This window comes from Schistocerca nitens, chromosome 2, assembly GCF_023898315.1.
Source record: "Schistocerca nitens isolate TAMUIC-IGC-003100 chromosome 2, iqSchNite1.1, whole genome shotgun sequence".
NCBI lineage: Eukaryota > Metazoa > Arthropoda > Insecta > Orthoptera > Acrididae > Schistocerca > Schistocerca nitens.
This window is the reverse complement of record NC_064615.1, coordinates 1191704783-1191731497: the sequence shown is the minus strand read 5'-3', so window position 1 is coordinate 1191731497 and position 26715 is coordinate 1191704783. Positions and strand designations below refer to the sequence as shown.

The following is a 26715-nucleotide window of genomic DNA, read 5'->3' as shown; positions in this document are numbered from 1 at the left end:
GTTTTGCTATTTGGGTAGCAAAATAACTGATGATGGTCGAAGTATAGAGGATATAAAATGTAGACTGGCAATGGCAAGGAAAGCGTTTCTGAAGAAGAGAAATTTGTTAACATCGAGTATAGATTTAAGTGTCAGGAAGTCATTTCTGAAAGTATTTGTATGGAGTGTAGCCATGTATGGAAGTGACACATGGACGATAAATAGTTTGGACGAGAAGAGAATAGAAGCTTTTGAAATATGGTGCTACAGAAGAATGCTGGAGATTAGATGGGTAGATCACATAACTAATGAGGTGGTTTTGAATAGAATTGGGGAGAAGAGGAGTTTGTGGCACAACTTGACAAGAACAAGGAACCGGTTGGTAGGACATGTTCTGAGGCATGAAGGGATCACAAATTTAGCATTGGAGGGCAGCGTGGAGGGTAAAAATCGTAGAGGGAGACCAAGAGATGAATACACTAAGCAGATTCAGAAGGATGTAGGTTGCAGTAAGTACTGGGAGATGAAGAAGCTTGCACAGGATAGAGTAGCATGGTGAGCTGCATCAAACCAGTCTCAGGACTGAAAACAACAACAACAACAACAACAGTGAAAACAGTAAAATACTCTGAAGTTAATTTGATAAATAAGGACAGTATAGTGTAAGTTTGCTTGCCAGTAACAGTTAAACTCAGATAAACTTGCATCTAAACATTAATGAACGGAAATATGACGTTAAGTGGCATGTAAACAAAAATCGTGTACTCTAATGTCTCAACTTCAACCAATGGTGAGTAAACTATTTCTTTGTAATTGGTCAGTGTAAATAACTTTAATGGCGGATGCCTCAACTTACACAACTGGTCACATTTCACTGTACAACAGATAAATTCTCCTGCCTAAACTACTGTATATACACATTGAAGCACATCCTTTCAAAAGACACAAACACATGCAATGACTATTACAAATACACTGAAAAGTATAAACAAATAAAATGATGACAATAACTACTGTTAGTGGTGGGGTCAACAATCACTGAAGGTGAACAGTCTTACTTTTATTTGCTGAAGGCCTTACTTTTATTTACAGAGAAAAACATAAAGAGATAGTTTGTTATGAAGCAGAGAGAAGTTAAATTGGTTACAACAGTGAGATTCTCAAAAGGTTTATTGAAACTTATATAAGCTGGGTCGGTGTGATGCGGTGAAGGCAGTAGAAGCGGTTTGAAGTTGCTGATATGAATCCTATAAGTTCATCCAGTTGTGTCCTTGGCATTAATATATCCTCTTTCCTTACATCCTATTTCAGCTGGAGGTGGTAATAAGTTGTGTAGCATCCATCTGTCGTAGGCCGGAACAAAGTAACTGTTTATGCAGCACAATAAGTTCAACTGCAACTTTCACACACAATAGATTGGCACAGTGCACACATCATGTTTAAATTAACAGCCCATTTGCTATAATTTGCCAGTTCTAAAGTTGAACAATCTGCTGTTAATATTCATGGCTCACAATAGCAATGTTCCCGCAAAAACGATCACTTATGTAGCAACACATTTCACAGTTTCCACATTGGCGGTTGTTGTTTTAGCATACATCATATTTTGTTGTCAAGAAAATGAGCAATATTAAATTCACACTTTATGTAATGCAGCTCAATTCTAAACGGACAACAGTACTGTCTGTTCACAAGTGCATTGTCACTGACACAAGCATCGTTCTGCAAAAACCAACAGCGTTCACGTAGTAAAACATATGTTTAGAATGTCCGTCATGAAGTCAAATTTCAAACCATGTCCAACACATGAAAGTCCAATATTGATATTGCATTAAGCACACACCATTACACCCAGTACTGCCACGTTCACACACCTTCCGTGATTGACTGCCACATTGTTCGCCCCGACAACTATCGATATCTCTCTCGCTCCACAGTTCTTACAACACTTCTGCCTATTGCATTCCATTTCACGCAATACATTTAATAAAACTATTTGAAATATCATCAAAAAAATCTGCGTCCTTACATAAGGAACTCGTATAGAAAACAGCAAAGTACACATAGTCACACTTGAAGTTCTACACTATATAACCAAATGAAAAATATTCTACGTCATCAGAAATATATCTATGGAGTACATGGTAGTAAAAGAAAGGGAAAAAAATATTTCGTTATTAGTCATGCCATCACAGTCTGTTAAGGATAAGACATAAAGAGCATAGTACAACCTATTTTTGTATACTGCTCAAGTGCTGGATTAAAGGAAGGCAGTGAATCAAATCAGAGATGGGCTGCTAGAATTGTTACTGATAGCTTCACCAACACACAAGTATTAATGGAGATGCTTTGTGAACTCAAATGGGAATCCTCAGAGGGAAGCTGGTGTTCTCTTTGCAAAACACTATTGAGAAAAACTAGACAAGTGCCACCTGAAGTTGACTGCAGAGCATTTGTACTACCACTAACGTACTTTATCCATGAGAACCACAAATATAAGGTGTAAGAGAAATTAATATTTGCATGGAGACTTACAGATAGTCATTTCTCATGATCTCTGCCAGAAGAACAGGGTGGGAAATGCACAGTAGTTGTATGAGGAACCATCTGCCATGCTCTGTACAGTGGCTTGTTACGTGTGTATGCAGATATTGACATGGAAAATGTTGAGTGAGTGGTGGTTGTGACTGCATCTCCTTATTCCTCATTGTTAGGCAACAAGCGAAAATAAGTTAGGGTTGGTGAAGAGTGAGTAGTGGTTGAGAGCACATCAAGTTATTCACTCATTGTGAGGTACAAAAGATAGGCAGAATAGGAACACTTGTGAGTGAGTGGTGGATGTGAGCACTTCATCTTATTCACTCACTGTGAGGCACCAAAGGGTAGCAGGGTAGGGACAGTGGTGAGTGGTGTTTGTGAGCACTTTATATTATTCACTCACTGTGATGCTCAAAGGATAGCAGGGTAGGGGCAGTGATGAGCGAGTGGTGGTTGTGAGCACTTCACATTATTCGCTCACCGTGTTGCACCAAAGGGAAGCAGGATAGGGGCAGAGGTGAGTGAGTGGTGGCTGTGGTGGCAGTACTACTACTAATGTAGTGGTGGTGGTGGTGGTGGTGGTAGTGGTAGTAATAGTTGTAGTAGTAGTAGTAGTAGTAGTAGTAGTTGTTGTTGTTGTTGTTCCGGTCTTGGATTCATGAAATCAGTAAGAAATTGTTGTTGTTGTTGTTGTTGTTGTTCCGGTCTTGGATTCATGAAATCAGTAACAAGTTGTTGTTGCATTGCATGTATGCAGTTTTACTTTTTATGAGGCAAAAAGAAAGGTTCTCCAACTGATAGTGAAAGGGTGTGGTTTTTGTTTGAAAAGTGGCCTTATTTATTGACACAGTCCCTTTTTTAAGTCAGTGCATCTGATCCAAAAGTTTTCCAGTGAGAGGATTTCACCACTGAATTTATGTGTGGCTGTGTGTATGTGGGAAGTCAGTTTCGAAAACACTTATTCTTCTGCAGTTGTAGCCTCTTCATGAACCCAGATAATCCCTAAACACAAATTTCTTTAGATGCCGGTATAGATGGACACAAGGGGGCCAAATCTGGATGCTTATTTCTACTTTAATTTTCTTAGTTTTCCAATAGCAAAGAATCTTTCATTATCATTATGGTGGATGATTGTCTCTTAATAGAATATTAACTGGAATTTTCCCAGCAGACAAAACTGACTTAATCCCTTTTTGTGTGGTACCATCAACATCCACTAAATGCTCTGACTGCTGTTTCATTTCTGGTAGACAGTGGAACCATATCTAATCTGAAGTGTTCATAGATGCATAAAATTGAGTTGGTGATTTTCAGAACAATTTGAAGTTTCATTTGTGCATTTGCTTTAGATCAATGTTCTACAATAGCAGCACCAACTTTTGCACAAAGCTTTGTAATAGTTAATTCTTCATGTAAAACATATCATAGTCTTTCTTCTAATATGCCTGTGGTGCCACTTTTTTTTTATTTCTGTTCGTACACCATAAATTCTGCTTTTTCTCAATGCTACCACATTTTACTGCATTTTGAGATGTCTTCCATGTTGAGAATAAGTCAACAATTGAATTTAGCTGTGCATTTAATAACTGATAAAAATTAAGGAGTGAACTCCACACAGTCTTCAGCAATTTGGTTTCCATTGCTGGTGAACTGTTCAAACCATATAATTTGTTTTCAGGATATTCCAAAACACACAACATGACTTCTTTACAAAGAACTATTGTTATAGTGCCGTAATTATCAATATAATAACAAATAAAATTTCACTGATATATCAATGCCACCCCAATTTCCAGACCAGAAATGTTCCACCTTTCCCACACCTTGTCCACAGCTCATGGACTAGTGGTTAGTGTCCCTGCCTCTGGATTGCAGGTTCTGAGAACTCTATAAAGTCAGTTGCTGTTGCTCAGTTGGCCATAGTACCAATTTGATCATCATATGCCACTGTGGTCATCCTGGAGGGGCAGTTTTTGTACATAGGCTATCGTCAGTATTGGTCACACTTACGGTACATACAGACGGTTTGATAATGGAAAGTAGTCACCATTGAGAAATGAAAAAAAAGATACTTCCCAATGCAAATTATGATAGAGCTATAATCATATATGAAAGTAGTACCTGTTCCCAAAAGAATAGATATCACTGATGACCGTGCAGCTGCTCTAGAGTGAAATGATAATTAAATCGACACCCTAGCTGCAAACAGGCGTTGATATACATCATTGGGGACATGTGGAAAATGTGTGCCCTGACTGGTACTCGAACCCAGGATCTCCTGCCTACATGGCAGACACTCTATCCATCTGAGCCACTGAGGGCACAGAGGATAATGCATCTGCAGGGACTTATCCCTTGCATGCTCCCCATGAGATGCACATTCCCACGTCCACATCACTACATTCGTAGTGTGCCCAATAGATGTTTGCCCATCACACTCATTACTCGTGGCAGATTAATCTACCAAGTCCCATATGAGTAATGAGTGCGATGGGCAAACATCTATTAGGCACACTATGAATGTAGTGGTGTGGAAATGTTGGGAATGTGCATCTGACGGAGAGCGTGCAAGGGATAAGTCCCTCTGCAGATGCACTATCCTCTGTGCCCTCGGTGGCTTAGATGGATAGAGCATCTGCCATGTTAGCAGGAGATCCCGGGCTCGAGTCCCTGTCGGGGCACACATTTTCAACATGTCCCTAGTGATGTATATCAATGCCTGTTTGCAGCTACGGTGGCGATTTAATTATCATTTTATTCTAGAGAAATTGCACAGTCATCAATGGTATCTGTTCTTTTGGGAACAGATACTACTTTCATGTATAGTTAAAATATGGCTACCAGGCCGTTGACCTTCTTGTGTGAATGCACATGCTATGCCCCAACTCATAAGGGGCCTGGTAGATTAATCTGCCACAAGTAATAATTGTGATGGACAAACATCTATTAGGCGCACTACGAATGTAGTGGTGTGGACATGTTGAGTATGTGGGTCTCACGGGGACTGTGCAGGGGATAAGTCCCTGCAGGCACACTATCCTCTGTGCCCTCAGTGGCTCAGATGGATAGAGCGTCTGCCATATAAGCAGGAGATCCTGGGTTCGAGTCCTGGTTGGGGCACACATTTTCAACATGTCTCCAATGATATATATCAACACCTGTTTGCAGCTAGGGTGTCTATTTAATCATCATTTCAGAGCTATAACCATTAATTTCATTTCATTTCAATTCATCTCTCACCTTCACAGATTTGAAGCTGTTTTCCCTTGATTTACTGCCCCACTATGTCAGTTAAATTATCAGACCACACTGCTTGCCTATTGTTTGTAGATATGAAGTATGTTTTGTATTTTCACATATTGTATTAGCTCGATTTGCATTTTCTTCATTGTTGTGTGTGCAAACTTGTCTGAAAAGTATTTGTACATCACTAGTGATATTGCATATTTAGCCTGTTGTCAGATGTCGGAAATGTTACATGGTTTTCTAGTAATGGCAATTATTTACTTTGTATGATTTGTATTAAATTTTGCTGTAAGAATGGAATAACACAGAAAAGTTTTACAAATACTGAATATTACTTTTGGTGTGCCTCATATGAGCCAATGGGCTTGCCGCAGTGGTAACAGCGGTTCCCATCATATCACCGAAGTTAAGCACTGTCAGGCTTGGCTTGTACTTTGATGGATCACCATCCAGGTCTGCTGAGAGCTGTTGGCAAATGAGTTGCACTCAGCCATTGACACTGCTCACAAAAACTGACACCGGTTGGGAGAGCGGTGTGCTGACCACATGCCCTCCGTATCTGCTTCTGGTGATGCCTAAGAGCTGAGGATGACATGGCAGCCAGTCAGTACCATTGAACCTTTAAGGCCTGTTTGGACAGTGTTTGTTTGTTTCTTTGTGTCTCCTATGAGACAAACAAGATCTTACGAGAGGTATATAGATTTCAAGGAAGAATGAACATGATGATGACCAAGGGCGCCCCAGCACATTACCAGCTGATGAAATCATGGGAAAATTGAAATATATGATTACGAATTATCAGCAAACCACAATGAAAGATGTTGCTGATTATATTGACATATAAACTGTCTCACGACAATGAACTTCTTTCCCTCATGTTTTGGTACATAATGTGTGAGAGCAAAACGTGTCCAAAATTGTTGAATTTCACACAAAAATAGTGGCGAATGCAATTTGCTCACGAGTTACTATGTGGCTTCAACAATAACATGGAAGTACATTGCCTGGTGATAAAAAAATGATTTGTGGATGTGAAATTCAAACTAAGGCTCAGTCATCCCATTGAAAGCATTCTGAATCAAAGAAATTGAAAAAGATAGGCAAATGTGGACAAATGTGAAGTACTTGTATTTTTCAGTAGTGTACCATGAGTTCTTGCCACAATGTAAAATGGTCATTAAGGAGTACTACATATAAGTTAATGCCATTTGCATGAAGCAATCAGGGGGAAAAGATTAGATATTTGGCAAAACAGTTGATGGCAGTAAGGCACCTGTTCACACTTTCTTGGTTGTCTTGAATTTGTAGCCAAAAACAATACTGTAATGCTAGCCCAGTCTCCATATTCACCAGACATCATCCCAGGTCAGTTTTTTCTGTTTACAAAAATAAAGAAAACCTTACAGGGACATCATTTTACTAGCATACTTGAGATGAAGAACACATCACTAACAGAGATATGGCTATCACAAATATTGAGTTCTAAAAGTGTTTTGGTTATTGGAAAAATAGCTGGCATAAGCTTACAATATTTAATGGGGGACTAACTTGAAATTGATGGCACTGATGTAAAAGAATAAATAAATCATTTCCAAAAAATTAAAATTCCTGTTATTTCTTTCAACTCAGCTCAGGTGTTCGTCTCATGTGTAGGTAAGACTGACTGTACATAGACACAGTTAGTGGTTAAAAGGTAAGGCTGCCTCACAAAGTCGGTAGTATTCTTACTAGATCATAAACATGTGCAAGAAGCTCTGCAAACATGCACTCAAAGAGCATTTCAAAATGTTTTACACACCAATTAATGGATGCATTCAGTAATTGCAAAGTTATAAAACTGTTGGATAATATTGCAATGAACTACTTCTATCACAACAGATGTGGTTGAGAAAAGATAACAGAATGAAACTTGCATATGCCATAATCATTTGTTTCTGAGAGAGGGAATAAAAAAAGACTGACAACACTTACCTGGGACCATTTCTCCATTGAATTTCATCTCAACCATATGACTTAGTGCTTCATGTGGCACAAATGATGCCAGAAAACGTTGGTTACCCAAGTTCCGGACAAAGCTGGTAACGTGGCCACCATTGACTAGAATCTCCAAGTTGCCAGACCCAGCTCCAGAGCCATCAACTAAACGAAAACAAACATAAATCAAACAATGGAAAATCCAGGATGGAATGTAACAATACCAGAGAAGGAAAGTTGGTACTCACCATATAGCAGAGATGCTGAGTGGCGATAGGCACAACAAAAAGATTCACACAATTAAAGCTTTTGGCCATTAAGGCCTTTCTCAGCAGTAGATACAACACACACACACACACACACACACACACACACACACACACACAATCACATAGACGCAACTTCTCAGGTTATCAGCCGAGTGGTGGCGTTGTCTTGTTGCAACTTTTCAATGAGTTTTGTACCCGTCATCTTCTGGTGAAGTCAGAGATTTCATGTTTGGCAGCATGTTCAGCAACAGGGTGGTCCTTTGTGTTTTTTGGCCACAGTTTGTTGGTGGCCATTCATGCAGACAGACAGCTTGTTGGTTGTCATGCCTACATAGAATGCAGCACAGAGCTTGCAGCTCAGCTTGTAAATCACATGACTGGTTTCACTACTCCAGTCTGGTCACTAACATCACCTATCCCATCAAAAGCAGGGCTACGTGTGAAACCAGTCATGCGATTTACAAGCTAAGCTGCAATCTCTGTGCTGCATTCTATGTAGGCATGACAACGAACAAGCTGTCTGTCCGCACGAATGGCCACCGACAAACTGTGGCCAAGAAACAAGTGGACCACCCTGTAGCTGAACACACTGCCAAACACGATACCCCTCATCTCAATGACTGCTTCACAGCCTGTGACATATGGAGCCTTCCCATCAACACCAGCTTTTCTGAATTGCATAGGTGTGAACTTTCCCTGCAATACATCCTATGTTCCTGTAACCCTCCTGGCCTCAACCTTCATTAGTCACTGTCCTCACCCATCCAGACCCATCCCTGTTCCCATTCCAGTACTACACAGTCATCATTTCACTGCCATACCCAGTCTTTTAATTTATTTTTATTTTTATTTCTCTCCTTTCTGCTACTTACACCCTCCTTCCTCTGCACCTTCTCTCCTGACCTCCGTCTAAACTGCTACACTTGACTAACGCCACTCCCACCATACTATCCCTCTCCCTCCCTGCCCCAGCCTCCTCCTTACCGCCACCCAGTCGCCAGTCCCATCGTGCACTTGTGCTGCTGTTCGCAGTGTGGTCTCAGCTCTCTGAGACTGCAGATGTGTGTGCAAGTTGCGTTTATGTGAGTGTGTGTGTCTTTATTGTCCCTATCGTGACTCAGAATCTCCGCTATATAGTGAGTAGCATCCTTCATTCTCTGGTATTGTTTCCTACTCATAATATTGTTACATAACAATGCAAATCGATATGAAACAGAATGGGCACGTGAGGACTATGGCAGGGAAGGTGAATGATCAGCTTTGGTTTATCGGGAGAATTTTAGGAAAGTCTGCTCCAGCTGCAAAGGAGGCTGCATACAGAATGCTGGTACGACCTATTCTTGAATACTGCTTGAATGTTTCAGATCCCTACCAGGTCAGATTGATGGAGGACATTGAAGCAATTCAGAGGCGGGCCACTAGATTTGTTATCAGTAGGTTCGGAGAAGGTGTAAGTGTTATGGCGATCCTTTGGGAATCCCCAGAGGGTAGGGGATGTTCTTTTCATGCAACATTATCAGAACCAAAACAAACAACCAAAGAAATTAGGATCATCAGTGAACAAAATATCAACATCTTTAGAACAATGTTAAGTAAGGAAACCTGGAATGAAACCCTAGAGGCCCAGAGTGTAAATGAAAAATATGATGCATTTATTTCAACAATTAAGTACCATTTTAATGTAGCATTTCCCAAAGTAAAGAGACAAGTAAGGCATCAAGATCAAGCACAGTGGATTACGAGTGAAATACTAGAACAGCGAAGGAAGCTTCAGGACGTGAGACGGATGGGCGAAGCTGAAAACTATAAAATGTTAAAAAAGAAGTATAGAAAAACAATAAAAGAAGCGAAAGCAAGAGCAATTGACACCACTATAGCGAACTCAAAAAACAAGGCAAAGGCAGCTTGGAATGCAATCAATGCTGAAAGAAAGGAAAAAGATGGGTCAAACAAAGAAGAAGGTATTAGGTCAATTAAAGTAGACAACACAGTGGTCACAGATGGTATGGAAATAGCAAACATACTGAATAATAACTATATTAGTGTAGTAGAAAACCTAAAATTGGAAAGAAATAGTCAAAAACAGAAGGGTATTAAGGTACCAAAAAGATCATGCAGTACTATGTTCTTAAGACCAGTCACGGAAGATGAATTGTGGAAAACTATACAGACACTGAAGTCCAAGAAATCAGATGGTGATGATGAAATATCAAATCACGTAATAAAGCTGGTATGTGAGGAGATAATAACACCACTGCTGAACATAGCAAACTGTTCTTTCAGAGATGCAATTTTTCCAGAAAAACTGAAGATAACGAAGGTAGTGCCAGTGTACAAGAAAGGGTGTAAGGATGATCCCAACAACTACAGACCAGTTTCACTGATATCAGGTTTCTCAAAAATCCTAGAAATGCTTATGTATACCAGATTAGTTAACTATTTGGACAAACATAACATTCTCATGACCTCACAACATGGTTTCAGAAAGGGTAAATCTACAGAATCAGCAATTGTCAGTCTAACAGAATACATTTTACAGTCCTTAGATGAGAAAAAGGTTGTCTCTGCAATGTTTCTGGATCTTTCAAAGGCATTTGACACCATTGACCATGAAATGCTGATACAAAAATTAAGCAACTATGGCATTCGGGGGCAACCAGGTGAATAGATAAAATCATACTTGTGCAACCGCAAGCAGTATGTATCATTAGGAAACTCGTACCAATCAGAAACCAAATCCATCAAATATGGAGTGCCGCAGGGTTCGGTAATGGGGCCATTGTTATTTAATGTATTTGTTAATGATATAGGTGTTGAGGAGGAAGAAAAGAAAATATTGTATGCTGATGACATGACAATACTAAATAGTGACCAAAATATGGAACAGCTTGAGATAAGAGCATACATATCTGCAAATGTCACAGCTCAATGGCTGTTGGAAAATGAACTGGTTATAAATCTAAAAAAAGACTATGTATGCAGTGTTTAAAAACAAGGAAAAGGCTGTAGACATGGATTTAGAGGTTGATGGAACAAGGCTGGAAGAGGTAGAATCTGCTAGATTCTTAGGTATTCTTGTGGATAATGAACTGAAATGGAAAAAACATATTAATAATGTCTGTAAGAAACTGAGCTCTGTCATATTCTTAATGATGCAACTATCACAGTATTCAGACAAGAACCTTCTGTGTACAGTGTATCATGGACTTTTTGAACCATACTTACAGTATGGAGTGACTGTGTGGGGAAACTCAAACAAACAAGAGACAAAACGAGTGTTCACATTACAAAAAAAAAGCAATTAGGACCATTTTAAGAAGAAAGACCTCTGAAACATGCAGAAACTGTTTCAAGAATTTAGGTATCTTAACTTTTTCATCGTTGTATATATACAAAACAATAATGTACATCACAAAAGGTAGTGAGGACTGGATTACAAATGCTAGTGTACACAGCCACAATACAAGAAAGAAGAATGAAGTACGGAGCATACCCCACCGACTGGCAATGCTAGAAAAAGGACCCCAGTACTCTGGTATAAGACTACTAAGAAGTCTGCCCAAAACCCTGCAAGATAGTGTACTTCACAATGACTTTACAAAGAAACTTAAAGACTATCTCATTGAAAAAGAGTTTTACAGTGTTGCAGAATACTTATGCCATTAAATTTGTATATATTGTTACTCATTATCAGTGATGTAAAAATGTAAGCCAAAGGTGTAGGAAAATAAGTGATAAAGAATTTTAATACTTTGACATTTCCTATATTACACGTACATTTACTGTACACAATGTAATCTTACAGGATCAAATAAAATTCAATTCAATTCACTTTTGAGAAAATTTAGAGTACCAGCAGTTGAAGCTGACTGCTGAATGATTCCACTGCTGCATCACGGCATCTGAAGTCTGTAACTATAGGCTAAAACAGTTTATGACTGTCTCATAAAAAGAGTCATTGTGCCAAAACAAACAATATTTTATCCTGTTCTACAATATCGTGATATCTTATCTCATTGGACTTTTTAAGATTTCTCAATGGTAACAGGAGACAGCTTTTCTGTTACTCCTCATTCACTCACAGTACACTGATGTTGCTTCATCTGTCTTTTTTAAAAAAAAGTTTATTTACTAGAATATTAATCATGCACTAAAGAGACTACATTCTTAAGGTTTGTGTAGTCACTACACCAGGGTACTAACATCTTGATCTTCTTCTTGATGGAATGCAAGCAGTATCTTTCAAATCTTCATTTGCATGCGGTAATTGAACTGTGTGATCTTAATAAGAAATGTCTTTACTCAAGATATCAATCACATCTGTTATATATTGGCTCTTTTTTACATATTTTGAAGTGGAAATCTTGCATCTGCTACTCATTTATATCATTCCCTACAGGAACAAAGGACCACACAATAAAATCTATAGTTTTACCTTGTTTAATTCTTAGTTAACAAGGAAGTAGTAAACAGATTTATTCAAATTACTGGCAGCAAGTGTTATAAAACAGAGCTACAGAATGAAGGAAAGTAAGCATTTTCCTAGCAGTGATTCAGTTTTTCTTTGTGATTTTCTAAGGTCACTGAGTTACTGTCTTTTCTTTAGTGTGCATGGTAATGTGATTTCTGTACCGATGATAAGGCTGTACTGGAAAAAGCTCATAGAATTAACACTCTATGCCTTTGCAAGCAGTTTAATGCATACTAGATCATTTGTTTCACTTTGCAGTGTAGAATGCACTACAGTGAATTTCTGAACCGTTTAAAGGCTTGCGATTTTCTAAGACTGAGACCCAGATCATGTTCTACAACAGCTGAACTGATCAGCTCTAGTGCCTGATGCTTTATAGCATACCTAAAAATAAATCTGCGTGCATTCATGCAGTTCCTTTCACACTTACTTTCAAATTCCACAGGCTGTCCAACGACTCCATTTGGTATTCTGCCAACCTGAATAGCTCGTGCATTGTAGGCATGTGTCCTAAAATAAAAAGAGTCTTTATACAGTTTTTTAACAGACATATGAAAATAAATCAGTAAATGCTTTGGGACTGATGGAATAGAAATGGTCTACATTCTTACCTGAATGGTGATCCAACAACTCTCGAATCTTTTACTCGTATATCAATAACATGTTCCCCTATTTCAGTTGGTGTAAAATCAACAGTCAAATGACTGCCACTCCTAAACAACTTAACTGGAATACTATGTCTCGAAGGTGCTGAAACAGAAATGGTTAGTAATTCACTAAATATATGGACTTAATATTTCAATGGAACTCTGTACAGAGTTGTGCTTTTGGAATTCTAATAACATTTTTTGATAATGGAAATTCCAGGATTCAAACAACAAACAAAAATGAACAAATGAACAAACAAAAATGAACAAATGCAGATGACTGATTGGGGGAGGGGGGGGGGGTTGCACACAAATAATACCTCAGAAATTTATACTCTCTTTCCCTCTGCATGTGTACACACAATTATTTGTGGCATGTGTGTTTTTGTGTAGGCATATATGAATAGGCACACTTAAGACGAGAAAACAAGAAAAAGAATGAAAGCTGGTGCAATTTTCAGAGGTGTTACAGGTGTTTACACGCAGCCATAAATCATGTGCAGGTAACTGTCTGCCTTCCATCTTTACTGTTTGTAATTACATCCTTGAAATTGTTACATTTTTGGATAAATCTTAAAAAACTTAAACGTGTTTTAGCTGCACTTAAATTTCTTAAATGTATATTATGAAAGATACTTTTGTGTGTCTATACAAATGCAGTCTCAGTCTTCTCAGTTTGTGGAATTCATATTTCTTCATCAGGTTTGTAAATTCTTTGTGGCTGAAGGACATTACTGAGAGCAAAACGTGCAGTCAATATTTTGCTTCACCTGTATACATTTACAAGAAAGTATGCCAGATGCACTGTTAGTCATTAAAGACAGAACTCATTGTCAAAAGTTCAGATTAAATATTTGGTTGCTATATCTTTGCATATGAATTTTTCATTCTTCAATCTTATGGTCATATACAGCATAAAAGTTTTCTTTTGTTGAAGATTTGTTAACTAGGATTTGAATTCCTTGTTTGAAGGATGTTCCAGGCTTTAATAAAAAGTGTGTTACACAAGAGCTAATGGGACTCGCCCTGATTTATTTGCAGTGAGAAATACATAAATGATTTTCCTCAGAAACAGCACAAAGTAACTTGAGTCCATATTCCAAAGTGAAGTTCAGTCCCTGCTATATCAAACTCATGTTTATGACAAACAGAGTCAATGCTAGAAGCACCTAATCCAAACCAGTAGCACACTCATTGCACACTCCACAGATCACATCACAACTGATACATATTTACTGCATGCCTTATATGCCAGATTCTGGTACAATCTCATCAAAGAGCACTCCTCATGAGCAGTGCCTTCTGGGTGGTGGTGCTACAGGGACCAACAGTAATGTTGCACCAGCTATTTGGTTTCAATAGTGACATCTGGTGGTGCCACTATACAGGCAGAAAAATAAATCAATATCAACATAACAGAGTACTTGACTGCAACAGTGTAATAAAGAATATAATTCTGTATAAGTACCCAAAAATCAAAAAGGAAGTACAGAATACAGTCTGGCTGTTCATTTGGCATAAAATTTTTATTCTGCACTACTGGCAATCTTAGACCCTTGGTCATCAACAAATGCACCAACAATAACTGACAAAGGTCAATTGTGGTTTTGCCATGGTGTCAGACCAATCTCAGTTGTTGAGGCTGTGTTGGCCCTGTGAATGGCCATGGATCAAAACATATCAGCAGTGCAGAGTAATGGATTTATTCCAACTGAACAGCAAGAGTAGAAATGATTTTGTCTTTCATGGAATTTATTGAGGCTGTGATTCCCAACTAGAAGGAATTAACTGAAATATGGAGGCTGCACTGAACATTTTAATAGGCTATGTGAGATCAGCAAATTGTGACAAAGCAAGCTGAGATATTTTTACTTCCCCCCTTGTTTTGCCATCTGCCTCCTTAAAATTCATTTTTCAATTTTAACTAATTACCATTAACATAAGTGAGTATAAGTATAATCTGCATTTTCATAAAATGGCCCTCAGTTTTAAAGAATATAACACGAGATCTAATTTTGTGCTTAGTTTTGACTGTTCCTAGTTAGTATCTTTTGTTATAGGGTGGGATCAGTAATTGTTTTGTAACTTAAATTCTATTTCTAAATTATAAACAAATATAAATTCTGTACTAATTATAAACATTTGGAGAAACTACTAATAGCATCCTATGAGTACGTATATGGCTCTCTTTGAAAACATGTTAGCAAAGCTAGCTCTTAATTAATTCCAAAGTAACTACCAGTTTTGTCAAAAGTATTGTTTGCATAACTTAAACAAATAATTTGGCCTAACCTTTTTAGTACCCATTATTGTGTTGATATATAGAGACCTGATTTTTGGTCCTGAGACAGTCAGTCCACAGCCGAGTTTCAGACAAGAAACCTGTCTTTGTTAGAACAATAATGATGCATCAACTTAACTGTGAAATAAGTGTAACACAATTAGGTTGTGTATGGAAACAATGACAGTGTCTGTTCAATACGTACCGTTTTATTCTGCAAGAACTGTGAACTATGTGGTTAGGTTTATTATTGCTCATAGATATTCAACAGTAAAATATTGTAGCAGTATGCTGATGTATGCCTGCAAACTATTAATGAGGCTTATTAAAAGTTGCCAATAGTTAACTGGCCATATAACTGTATTATTGGGGGGAGGCGGGTGTGAACAGTGAAAGTAAAGAACTGTGAAACGCGAATGTGCACCTGTTGGCTACATCATTTGAAGTAGTCAGTGTTGAACTTCCACCCCCCCCCCCCCCCCACCCGACCCCCCACTTTTCAGCCACTATAGCAATGCAGTATGTTGCCACTGAGGACAATCAATGAAGAAATAAAGCAGGTGAATGTCACAATGTATGTAGGTCATGAAAAGCAGCTAACTAAGAATTTGTACCTTGAGAAACTGTTATCTTTTTTGCCTCCATATTCTGTGCTTAGCTTTACTGCTACGATTCTGCTCATGTTTGATCCATGTGCTCTCTATTAGGGTGATAACATTACACAGGGGTCCCATTTACGTGTTGAAATTGCGGTTGTCCTTTTAAAATTTTATGATTCACATTATCAAAGTTCATGTAAAAGTCCCTGAGAGTACCAAAAGGATAAGTTTTGTTACTTAATTCTGCTGACAAAACATTTCTAGGCCTCTTATTTGGTTTTCACTGGAAGGAAACCTTCACAGATGTTGGAAGTCTTCCATTATAGATGTTTCCATTATAGGCAAAAAGCCTGTAGCGAGATGGTTCTGTAGTTAGATGTAATCAACTAATCGTTGTTTCTACAGATTCACTTTGATTGAAGACTAACATATTGCGTGACATCATTGTGATCCAGGTCATCATGCTGATGACTGAACAAAGAGTGTTTCTCGTGGAGCATGTGTTCTGCAATGGAGACAAGTTTACCTCAGCAGTAGAAGCTGCATTTGCAGCAAAGTTCCCATGAGTGAAGTTGCCTACCCGCAATGCCATACAGAACCTCGTCACCAAGTTTTGAAAGACTGGAAGCGTTCATAATGCTCCAAAATCAGGCAGGCCTTCCACATCCACATCCAAAGAGAATGTGGCGGAGGTGCAAGACATGATTCTGCAAAGTCCAAAGAAATTGGTTAGATGACTAGCTCAGCAGGCCCACATGTCCATACGTTCGGCTCACAAGATTCTGTGGAAATCACTGTATGTGTTTCCGTATAAAATGAGAGACACGATCACCTGCTGCACGTGAACTTTTACACCTGGTTTCTGTCCTTCCTGCATGATAATGGTGAGGGGATTCTTGACACAATGTTTTTCATGGCTGTGGCATGGTTTCACCTCTCTGGTTATGTGAGTAGTCAGAATAGTCACGTATGGACTACGGAGAATTCGCATGAATTTAAGGTGTCCACACTTAATGATGAAAAGCTTGATATTTGCTGTGCAGCGACTCGTAAACACATCATTCGGCCGATCTTCTTTCACAACACCATAAATACAGAATGGTACTGTACCTGCATTGCGGAGCCCTTCCTAGGTGCAATGAATGAGAACAAAATTGAGACTGCTTGGTTCCAACAGAATGGGGCAATTTTGCATGCTGCCCACAAGGCGATGAACTTTTTAAAAGACATCTCTGATGACCACATCATCTCTCGAAGACTCTGGCCTCCATGTTCACCCAACTTGGCAACAATGGATTACTTTCTATGGAGTACGTTGAAGGGAAATGCCTATGAAGGCAATCTGCACACCATACAAGAGCTCCAAGCTGCACTGACATGCCACACTGGATGCAGAAACGTGAGTAACTGTGTCGTCAAGTTCAAGGGGATCACTTCACTTCCAGCATCTCTTATAACTTCTGTGACTTTAATACAGTAAGTTATGAACTGCACAGTTACTTACTGAACACCCTCTAGTTGGCTCTTAATAAATAATATATATATTTAACCCTTGGAAGGAACTTTAATGTGGCAAACAATCCACTGCTAAGTTTCATTAGCTCCATGTGTCCACAATCACTATTATTTGATAACTGCTTGATATAACTGGAAATATTTCCCACTAGCCACCGATGGTTGATGGCTTGAAGAGCTGATATTTTGGTAGTAGCTGCGTCAAACTCAACAACATTTACTCCTCTCTTTCGGTATCAATTTCCATAATGAAATTATTGTGGAAAATCTGGAACAGGCTGGATGGATAGTTTTGACCAGACTGAACACTTGTGTCAATAAATGGTGCTAGTTGCATATTACCAGAAGACCATCCCAACTGCAACCTGTGTGTGCGAGGAACTCTTCAAACCATCACACACTGATGTGTGGCTGGCTTTGCCACCTCCTCCTCCTCCCTTTCAAGGTCACCTGCCTATCCCATCTTCTAAGCAATACACTGAAAGCTCTGTATTTAAGTTCAAAGATTCAGATAGGTTTCTTTTACTGTACCATTCAAACAGAAACATTCTTAACATTAGTGCCAGGATGATAGACATATCATTGCCATTGTCAAGACTGTAGTTACCACTGCTGGGGTGTGGTTTGACAATACATCCATAACACATAATTACTGAACAACTTAATTTGAAACTCACTGTATGGCAAATAATCCGGAGATACAAATGAGTGACTTGAAAACATGCACATATTCATGCCTATAGGCACCAATATATATGTGGACAAGGAAAAAAATTCCTGGGTTTTTCCTGGGTGAAAATACACTTTTTCCATGTCAAGTGACAGTATACTTTCCCTCAGAACCATAAAACGTATCATTCTTTTGCATGGTTAAGGTTTTATGTACTTGCATAGATCTTCCCGGCACTTTAGAAAACAAAACTTCTCCTCCCCCTCCCTCCCCCCTCAAAAATGCCCATTTAGGAAAGATCTTTGACATGCTGCATATTTTCGTATTATGGTTTAAATTAATATACTCAGTGTAGCTACAAGAAAAGCTAAGCTTTCACATATAATATTAGTCTTTGTTTGAATGTAGTACACTTTAATATACATCACACAAATGTGCCAGTAAAAGTTTAAATGATGATATAAATGTCTGGTCTTCTGGGCTTGAAATTCTTCTGACATAAGTGGCTGGCCCTCAACATGTTGAGCTTTAAATGAGAATCAAATGCTCTGTAATTTAAGAAATTCAAAACACATTTGCGCACATAACATAATTCATCTTGCATAAAATGAAATTTAATTTGAAAGTAATGCATTTCAACCACCATTTACAATATTTTTCTGCAACCATTAGAATTTGCATTAGCAGTTATCAGAGAGCACTAGAAACTAGCGTAAGTGCATGGGCGGAGCTACAACAACTAGGGTGCTGACATGTTTGTACCTACATAGCATTAAAAGACCTTACATTATGTGATAAACACAACAGGATACACCAAGAGCATCGGAATTTCGTAAACCACACTAAAATGCATAATTCGGCTGAAAGTGCACATTCTATGTCCAGATTTACAAAGAAGTAGACTCCAACCTGATATTATGCTTCTCAGTGTGGTTTTTGGTCTGCAAATTTTCTTGGAGTACCAGTGCTGTATTATCTCATGTTTGGTTCTTCATTATGGCATAACATCATACCTGCCAGAAGATAATAACAGGCACCCATGTAAGTTTGTTTGGACTCAAAACTGTCATGATCAAGGAGCTTCACTTCACTTGACATGTGAATCCTGTGATCTCTTGGTACAAACAATAAGCTTTTGAACAGTCAGAATAACCTACAAAAATCCATTCTTTGCCTTTAAGATTGAACCTTCTTTTGTCTGGTGAGTTATCCAGGATGACAACCTTTTGACCAAATACACCAAGATCAGATAGGTCAGGTTCCCTCTTCAGCCACTTCTCATGCAGAACTCCATCAGACAGTCCTGCAGATCTAGTTGGCTGAGTTGATTGTTTAGGCACAAAATGATGGCAGTAGTCCTGACTCAAGCAGCATGCAACATGCCATTTCAGCTAATGCACGATTCTTTCATTTGGTGACACCATTCTGCTGCATTGTGTGTAGAACCATTAGACATCACTACATTCTGAGGATGGAGTCCATTCTTTCATTGCAGTACTCTGTAATGTTGTCTAACTGAAAGAATTTAATTTTATGTCTAATTTCAACTATGTTTTTAAATTCAGCAAATTTGTCTACAACTTCTCCTTTATTTCAAAGGAAATAGACTTGAAACCAACTGCTATGGTCATTTATAAAGGTCACAATAAATTTTGCATAACATTGAGATGTTTCTCTCATTGGCCCACACACATCAGAGTGGATTAACTCCAAAAGTTCATTTGAGTTCCCTTCTCATTTGGTGAAGTGACTTGACATGAGTTTTCCATTAAGATGTATAAGCCATTTAATGAGATTAACGTCACTGAATTTTAACTTGTCATATGCTCATTTTTGACCATTCTGATCATATCTCATGAGTTCAGGTGGAATAATCGAGCATGTCAGATTCACATATCACTTTTCATAAGTTTCAGCTTGACAATGGCGAATGCCTTTGGCCTATTTTCTGGTAAAGAAAACACATTACCAACCCTATCTGCAAGCACTTTGATTTTGCTGTTAATATGTCCTATAATTTCATGAGGTTCCTCAAATGTCACTCTGTAGTTGCTGTCCACGCCCTTTGCCACAGAAATGAGATTGGTTCTGAGTATTGGCATGTACAAAATGTTTCTGCATTATGGAGTTGACACCACTGGCTGCAGCTGTGATGTGTTCGTCACCTTTACCTGTTACTTATGTTGCACTGTCATCTGCAAGCATTAAATTCTCTTGCATTTTTGTCACATGTGTCAATATTTTTGGATTGTCGCACATGTGTGATATGCATCAATTTGTGTTTGTCGTATAAATCGCTAATAACTTCACCATATTTGGTATTGCAGGAATCTACCTGGTACCTGCATTTGTGTTCCAAAATTCAGCTTATTTGTAGTAGCTACTTACCAACACTAGGTCACAGCGACCTTAAAATAGGTAATTATGTGATGCAGTGGTTGGCACACTCTCCCTCACAATCAAATTTTCCCATGCTTTTTGCATAGTATACTATTCTCTAAGAACAGATACACTGCATTATTTAATTTATAAAAACTTTGGTTATGTTTTGTGTTAAAATAGTTGAAGAGGAAGTGAGATTTATGAAAAATATTGTTTTATTCATACTATCAGACGGAAATGATGTAAATTTTGTTTTAGTTTCAGGCGTAAGTTACCCATTGTAGAAAGTTGAGATAAAACATGGAGGTGTTTTCTTAACATATGTAATTATTTAATGAATATAATAGAATGAAACATTCCACGTGGGAAAAAATATATCTAAAAACAAAGATGATGTGACTTACCAAACGAAAGTGCTGGCACGTCGATAGTCACACAAACAAACACAAACATACACACAAAATTCAAGCTTTCGCAACAAACTGTTGCCTCATCAGGAAAGAGGGAAGGAGAGGGAAAGATGAAAGGATGTGGGTTTTAAGGGAGAGGGTAAGGAGTCATTCCAATCCCGGGAGCGGAAAGACTTACCTTAGGGGGAAAAAGGACAGGTATACACTCGCGCACACACACACACATATCCATCCACACATATACAGACACAAGCAGACATATACAGAGGCCTCTGTATATGTCTGCTTGTGTCTGTATATGTGTGGATGGATATGTGTGTGTGCGAGTGTGTACCTGTCCTTTTTTCCCCCTAAGGTAAGTCTTTCCGCTCCTGGGATTGGAATGACTCCTTACCCTCTCCCTTAAAACCCACATCCTTTTGTCTTTCCCTCTCCTTCCCTCTTTCCTGATGAGGCAACAGTTTGTTGCGAAAGCTTGAATTTTGTGTGTATGTTTGTGTTTGTTTGTGTGTCTATCGACGTGCCAGCGCTTTCATTTGGTAAGTCACATCATCTTTGTTTTTAGATATAATTATTTAATGAGTATTTTTCCCTTGATAGGTACTTAACAGATAAAAACATCAATTAACTTGTTGGACATTATATTCAAATTGAACGTCTGATTAAATATTCTAGGCATAAATTGCAAGGAAACTACATGATCACGAGTATTAAGCCTTCACACCTGTCATTGTTGGGAGACAAATGACACTGGTGTTCTATAATATTTCAGTTTGCAATACTTTCCCCTTAAACTTAAATGGGACACTTAGCTAATCTGAATGTGATAAATTCTGTCTGTATCCCTACATTAGCAATCCCAAGCCAGAAAGAGGTTTGCAACATTATAAGTGGGGAAAAATGTTGAATCCTTTCACTAAAATATTCGGCATCTGTTATGCTAAGAGCAATGTAGACCAGTGTTCTTCAAATTTATTTTTTTATTTCACAGAAACTAGGAAAAAGTTTTAGAGGGCTGGCTAAGACCGAAACAGGACTGAAAACAAATGGAGGTCGCACTTTATCAACTGCATCCAATGGTATAACTTTTTCAGGGCATATTTTTTATATCATCATCATTACTTTTCTCCTGATTTCTTTCCATACATACAATTGACATACCATAATTTAATGGCTGTGACAATCAAAATTATTTAAGTCTTCACTCTCAACAGAAAATAACAGTACTGTTGCTGGTCATACCAACTGCCAAAGAAAGATGTGGAATGAACATTGTGCCACACCGTGATCAATCTGTGTGAAAGCTCTCATATTTAGTTCTGTGTATGTGAGTGGGAAACAATAAAAATGAGGTGGCCGCCAAAAAGTACTTACTAAGTGAGAAACCCTAATATTAAGAAATGTAGCAGTGAGATTACACTACTTGTATATTTTAATGATGCATCATTTAGTGTCCTACACAGAATGTAACTTTGTGAATTGTGTACATTTAAAAGTCTTCAGTATTATTGTATGTTTGCCTAACTTTTGTAAATTTTGTAACTATGGGATTATGCTGCACTCATTTATTGTAGGATGTGTCACTTTTTGCCTTGCACATAATGTAATTTTGTAACTTACATCCATTTAAATACATGATTTTTATATTATTTAAAAGACTTAAATTTTATTTCAATAAATAAAATGTTTAAATTACCAAATTGCAAGGGGCAGGCACGGATGGAGGTTTTTGGGATGGGAAAGGTCACCATCCAGGCTTCGGGTTTTGAGAGGGTCATGATTCGGTATAGTCATTTTGTGTGAAATGAATACAACAATAACAACAGCAATAATAATAATAATAATAATAATAATAATGATAACGATAATAATAAAGTGACAAAGTCTAGAAATTTGTAAATCAGAAATATAAATATTTTATTATAATGTGTGGATCATGACTCAATGCCTCCAACTCCCCTGCTCCCTTGGATGCGCACTTGACAAGGGGAGGCATTTTAACTTTTTTGCCCAGGACAGTGATAATGCTATAATGGGCCATGCTTGATGGAATGTAGTTTGACAATACATGCACAAAACATAGTTACCAAACAACTTCATTCGAAACCCACTGTATGGAGAACGACACAGAACGACTAACAATTGACTTGAAAACTTGCTCATAAAAACACCAAAGATATTATATGGTGGTAAAATTCTCAATACAAACTATTGTCTGCACTTTCAATAAACACTTAGCATCATCATCTTTGTCAAGATCTTTTGAACCTTTCAAATAACTAAATAAATGACATTTTAAAAAATCTAATCAAACAACGGAAAATCCAGGATAGAATGTAACAATATTGTGAGAAGGAAAGTTGCCACTCACCATACAGCGGAGATGCTAAGTCACTGATAGCATCTTCACAATATTTTAAAAGATTTGAATTTCTTTAATTCCGAAGGTAATTTTCTTTATGTAATTGTCAGTTTCCTACAATTTTCAAAAATCTTTATTTTTAATTATTGAATGGCATTAACACTAGACAAAATGTTTACAGTCATGGACAATCAATACAATAGTAAGCAACATCCAGTGATCACTGGTAATGGTAATGATGTGTTTTAACGAATGACAGGTGAAAGCTATGGCACTCATGTTATGTCCAGATCTCTGTGTTAGTGTGAGGCAGACTAATAGTTAAAGAGTTGATTAAACTGCATATAGGGAAAATGTACACCTAGCAACTTGTTTTTGGTCAGATACTGACAAGTTCTGAAGATGACATGAAAAGTATATGAAAAATAATCAAACTGAGAGATATGTAAGTACTATAAATTACATAAAGAGGATTCTTGCTGGTTCCAAAAAGAGAGCAGAAAAGAAGTCTACATGTGAAACAAAATAAACTTAGAGCAAAGGGTTACCTTAATAAATAACAAGAAGATATACAATGAATGAACATCAGATGTTATTTCCTTAGAAGTCGCAGTAGCAACAAAATAATATAGCATAAAAATCTAAAAGATTCACTTGTGTTCAGAACTTTAGGTGGAAAAAGTGAGATTAAAGTGTAAGGGGAAGATTTAGATAGGAAACCAGTGTATGATATACTGTCATTTGGTAAGTAAATACATTCTATATCTTTATTTGGTTGTTGTTTAATATTGGATATTTCTTTCCTTTGTATGATGTTCAAATTATGATACATCCATATTCATTTTTAAAACAGTTTCAACTTAAAGAACTCACATGTGATGTTGACAGAGACATCAGCTAAGTCTCCACCACTTTCTGGTAACTCCATATCAAAAGACGACTGCCTGTTGACTGGTACCAGCTTTAGAGCATCACCAGTTACAAAAGCTTGTACAATTCCCAGGCCTGTTGGTGAGTTACGATTACCTGAATTAAGCAACATACACAAATGAGTAATGAGAAAGAGTTGAATGAAAATAAATCTAACAATAAGACTATGACTGTAGCTAACAAGTAGGAAAAAATGTTCATAAAATCTACTGTCCAAAAAATCAGAGATAAAAAAAATTGCTTTTGGTTCTAATAATACATTATGTTTGCTTTTCATTGTTAAAAATGAAGTTGTTCTACCAGGAAGTAATAGAAGAATTCATTAATAAAAAAGGCAAAACATTTTATTTAATGATTCATCTGCTAGTTTGTCAGCTAACATACAATGGGCCAACAATGTAGGATAAGACACACTGTTACCATAAGAAGACATGTGAAACTTCAGACAGGCACAATTAAAAGACACTTACATAAAGCTTTCAACCATTGCCTCCATCAGCAGAAGAGAAACAATCACTATTCATACTCACAAAGTACATCCAAGGCACACATGACTGCCTACTCCAGCATCTCTGGCAGGAATGCAACTATTACATGAAATGCAAGCAGAAATCTGTATGGAGTGGAGAAGGGGAAGAGATAGTAGTATATGGGTGGAGAGAGAGAGATGAACACTGTCTGATGGAGTGTGCAGAGACTAGAACACCAACAAGCACAGCGTGGGAAGTGCTGGGTGGGTGGATTGGGCAGGTTCTGATCCTGGGTCTTCCACAGGGATATGATACTTGTGGCGAGGGGTCGGGATTAGGAGTGGCATAGGGATGGACTAGGCTGTTCCAGCCCAGAGTTGTACTGGGTGATGAAGGGGACTCTCCTTTGTGGCAAGTTCTTGTGGGTGGTGGGAGGATTGGACTAGATCTGGGGGATAGTGCCTGTCTGTGGAGGCCATGGTGAGACCCTCAGCATACTGAACAAGGCTGGTTCTTGTGGGTGGCGGGAGGATTGGACTAGGTCTGGGGGATAGTGCCTGTCTGAGAAGGCCACGGTGAGACCCTCAGCATACTGAACAAGGGTGGTTCTTGTCACTGCAGATATACTGTTCCTTGGTGGCCAGGGTGTATGGGATGGATTGTTTGGTGTGAAAGGGATGACAGCTGCTGAAATGCGGGCACTGTTTGTGGTTGGTGGGTTTAATGTGGGCAGAGGTTCAGATGGAGCTATCAGAGAGGAGGAGGTCAACATGCAGGAAGGTGGCACACTGGGTTAAGGAGGACCATGTGAAGCAGTTGGGAGAGAAAGTGTTGAGGTTGTGAAGCAACAAAGGTAGGGAATCTTGGACCTGAGTCCAGATCATGAAGATATCATCAGCGAACCTGTACAAGATTAGGGGTTTGGCGTTGTGGGAGGCTAGGAAGGTTGCCCGTAGATGGACAACAAAAGACAACAAAAAGGTTGTCATAGTAGGATGCCATGTAGGTGACCATGGTTGTACTGAAGGTTTGTTTATACACCTTCATTTCAAAGGAGAAGCAGTTGTGGATTAGGATAAAGTTAGTAAGTTGTATTAGGTAGTGGGTTTGGAGTGTGAAGGACATTGGGAAAGGTAGTGTTGAATAGTGGTAAGACCACGGACATGAGGGATGTTGGAGTATAGGAAGTTGGCAGCAACAGTTATGAGTAGGATCCAGGAGATAAAGGGGTGGGGATGATGGAGAGTCAGTGAAGGAAGTGGTTGGTGTCTTTGATGTGAGAGGCTAGATTATGGGCAATTGGTTGGAGGTGTCATTCAAGGAAATTCTTGCAGTGGGGACACAATAACCTGGTACAATGGGGTGTCCAGGATTGTTGGGTTTGTGGATTTTGGGGAGCTTGTAGATAGTGGGTGTGCAGGGTGTATACAAGTGAGAAGGGAAATAGATTCAGGGGATAGGTTCTGCAAAGGGCCTAGGGTTTTAAGCAGGGATTGAAAGTTGTGTTGGACTTCTGGGATGGAATAACTCTGGCAGAGTTTATAGGTGGAGGAGCCAGATAATCGGCAAAGGCTTTCTGCCAGGTAGTCACAGTGATTCATAACAACAGTGGTGGTACCTTTGCAGGTAGGATGATTAGGTGAGAAATCATATTGAGTTTGTGTATGGCTATTCTCTGTCCTACTGAAAGGTTGGAGGATGATGAGATTGAGGTGGAGGTAAGGAACTCCTAGAAGGTGACCAGTGGGTGGTTAGGTGGAATGGGGGAAGCATCACAGTTCGATGGTGACACAAACTGGAAGAGGCGGGGTTAAATGTAGGAATTAGGGTGATTTTGGTTTGGGGGATTGGTGGCAAAGAAGTGCTTCCATTGCAGGGACAGGGAGAAGGGCAGTAGATGTTTGACAAATCCAGCATGGTTAAAATTGGATGTAGCACTAAAGTTGAGGCCTTTGGACAGGACTGAAACTTC

The 26715-nt window shown here is 38.5% G+C and overlaps 1 protein-coding gene across 1 annotated transcript in view; it reads right to left on the bottom strand.

Annotated features, from left to right (window-relative positions):
• LOC126237535 (filamin-A) overlaps positions 1-26715 on the bottom strand; it is a 914413-nt gene that overhangs the window by 358361 nt on the left and 529337 nt on the right. Inside the window, exons 17-20 of the mRNA XM_049947718.1 lie at positions 24217-24369; positions 13089-13227; positions 12908-12987; positions 7735-7902 (exon numbers count right to left, since the gene is read on the bottom strand). Coding sequence (XP_049803675.1) covers positions 7735-7902; positions 12908-12987; positions 13089-13227; positions 24217-24369 — 540 coding nt within the window. The remainder of the gene's footprint in view (positions 1-7734; positions 7903-12907; positions 12988-13088; positions 13228-24216; positions 24370-26715) is intronic.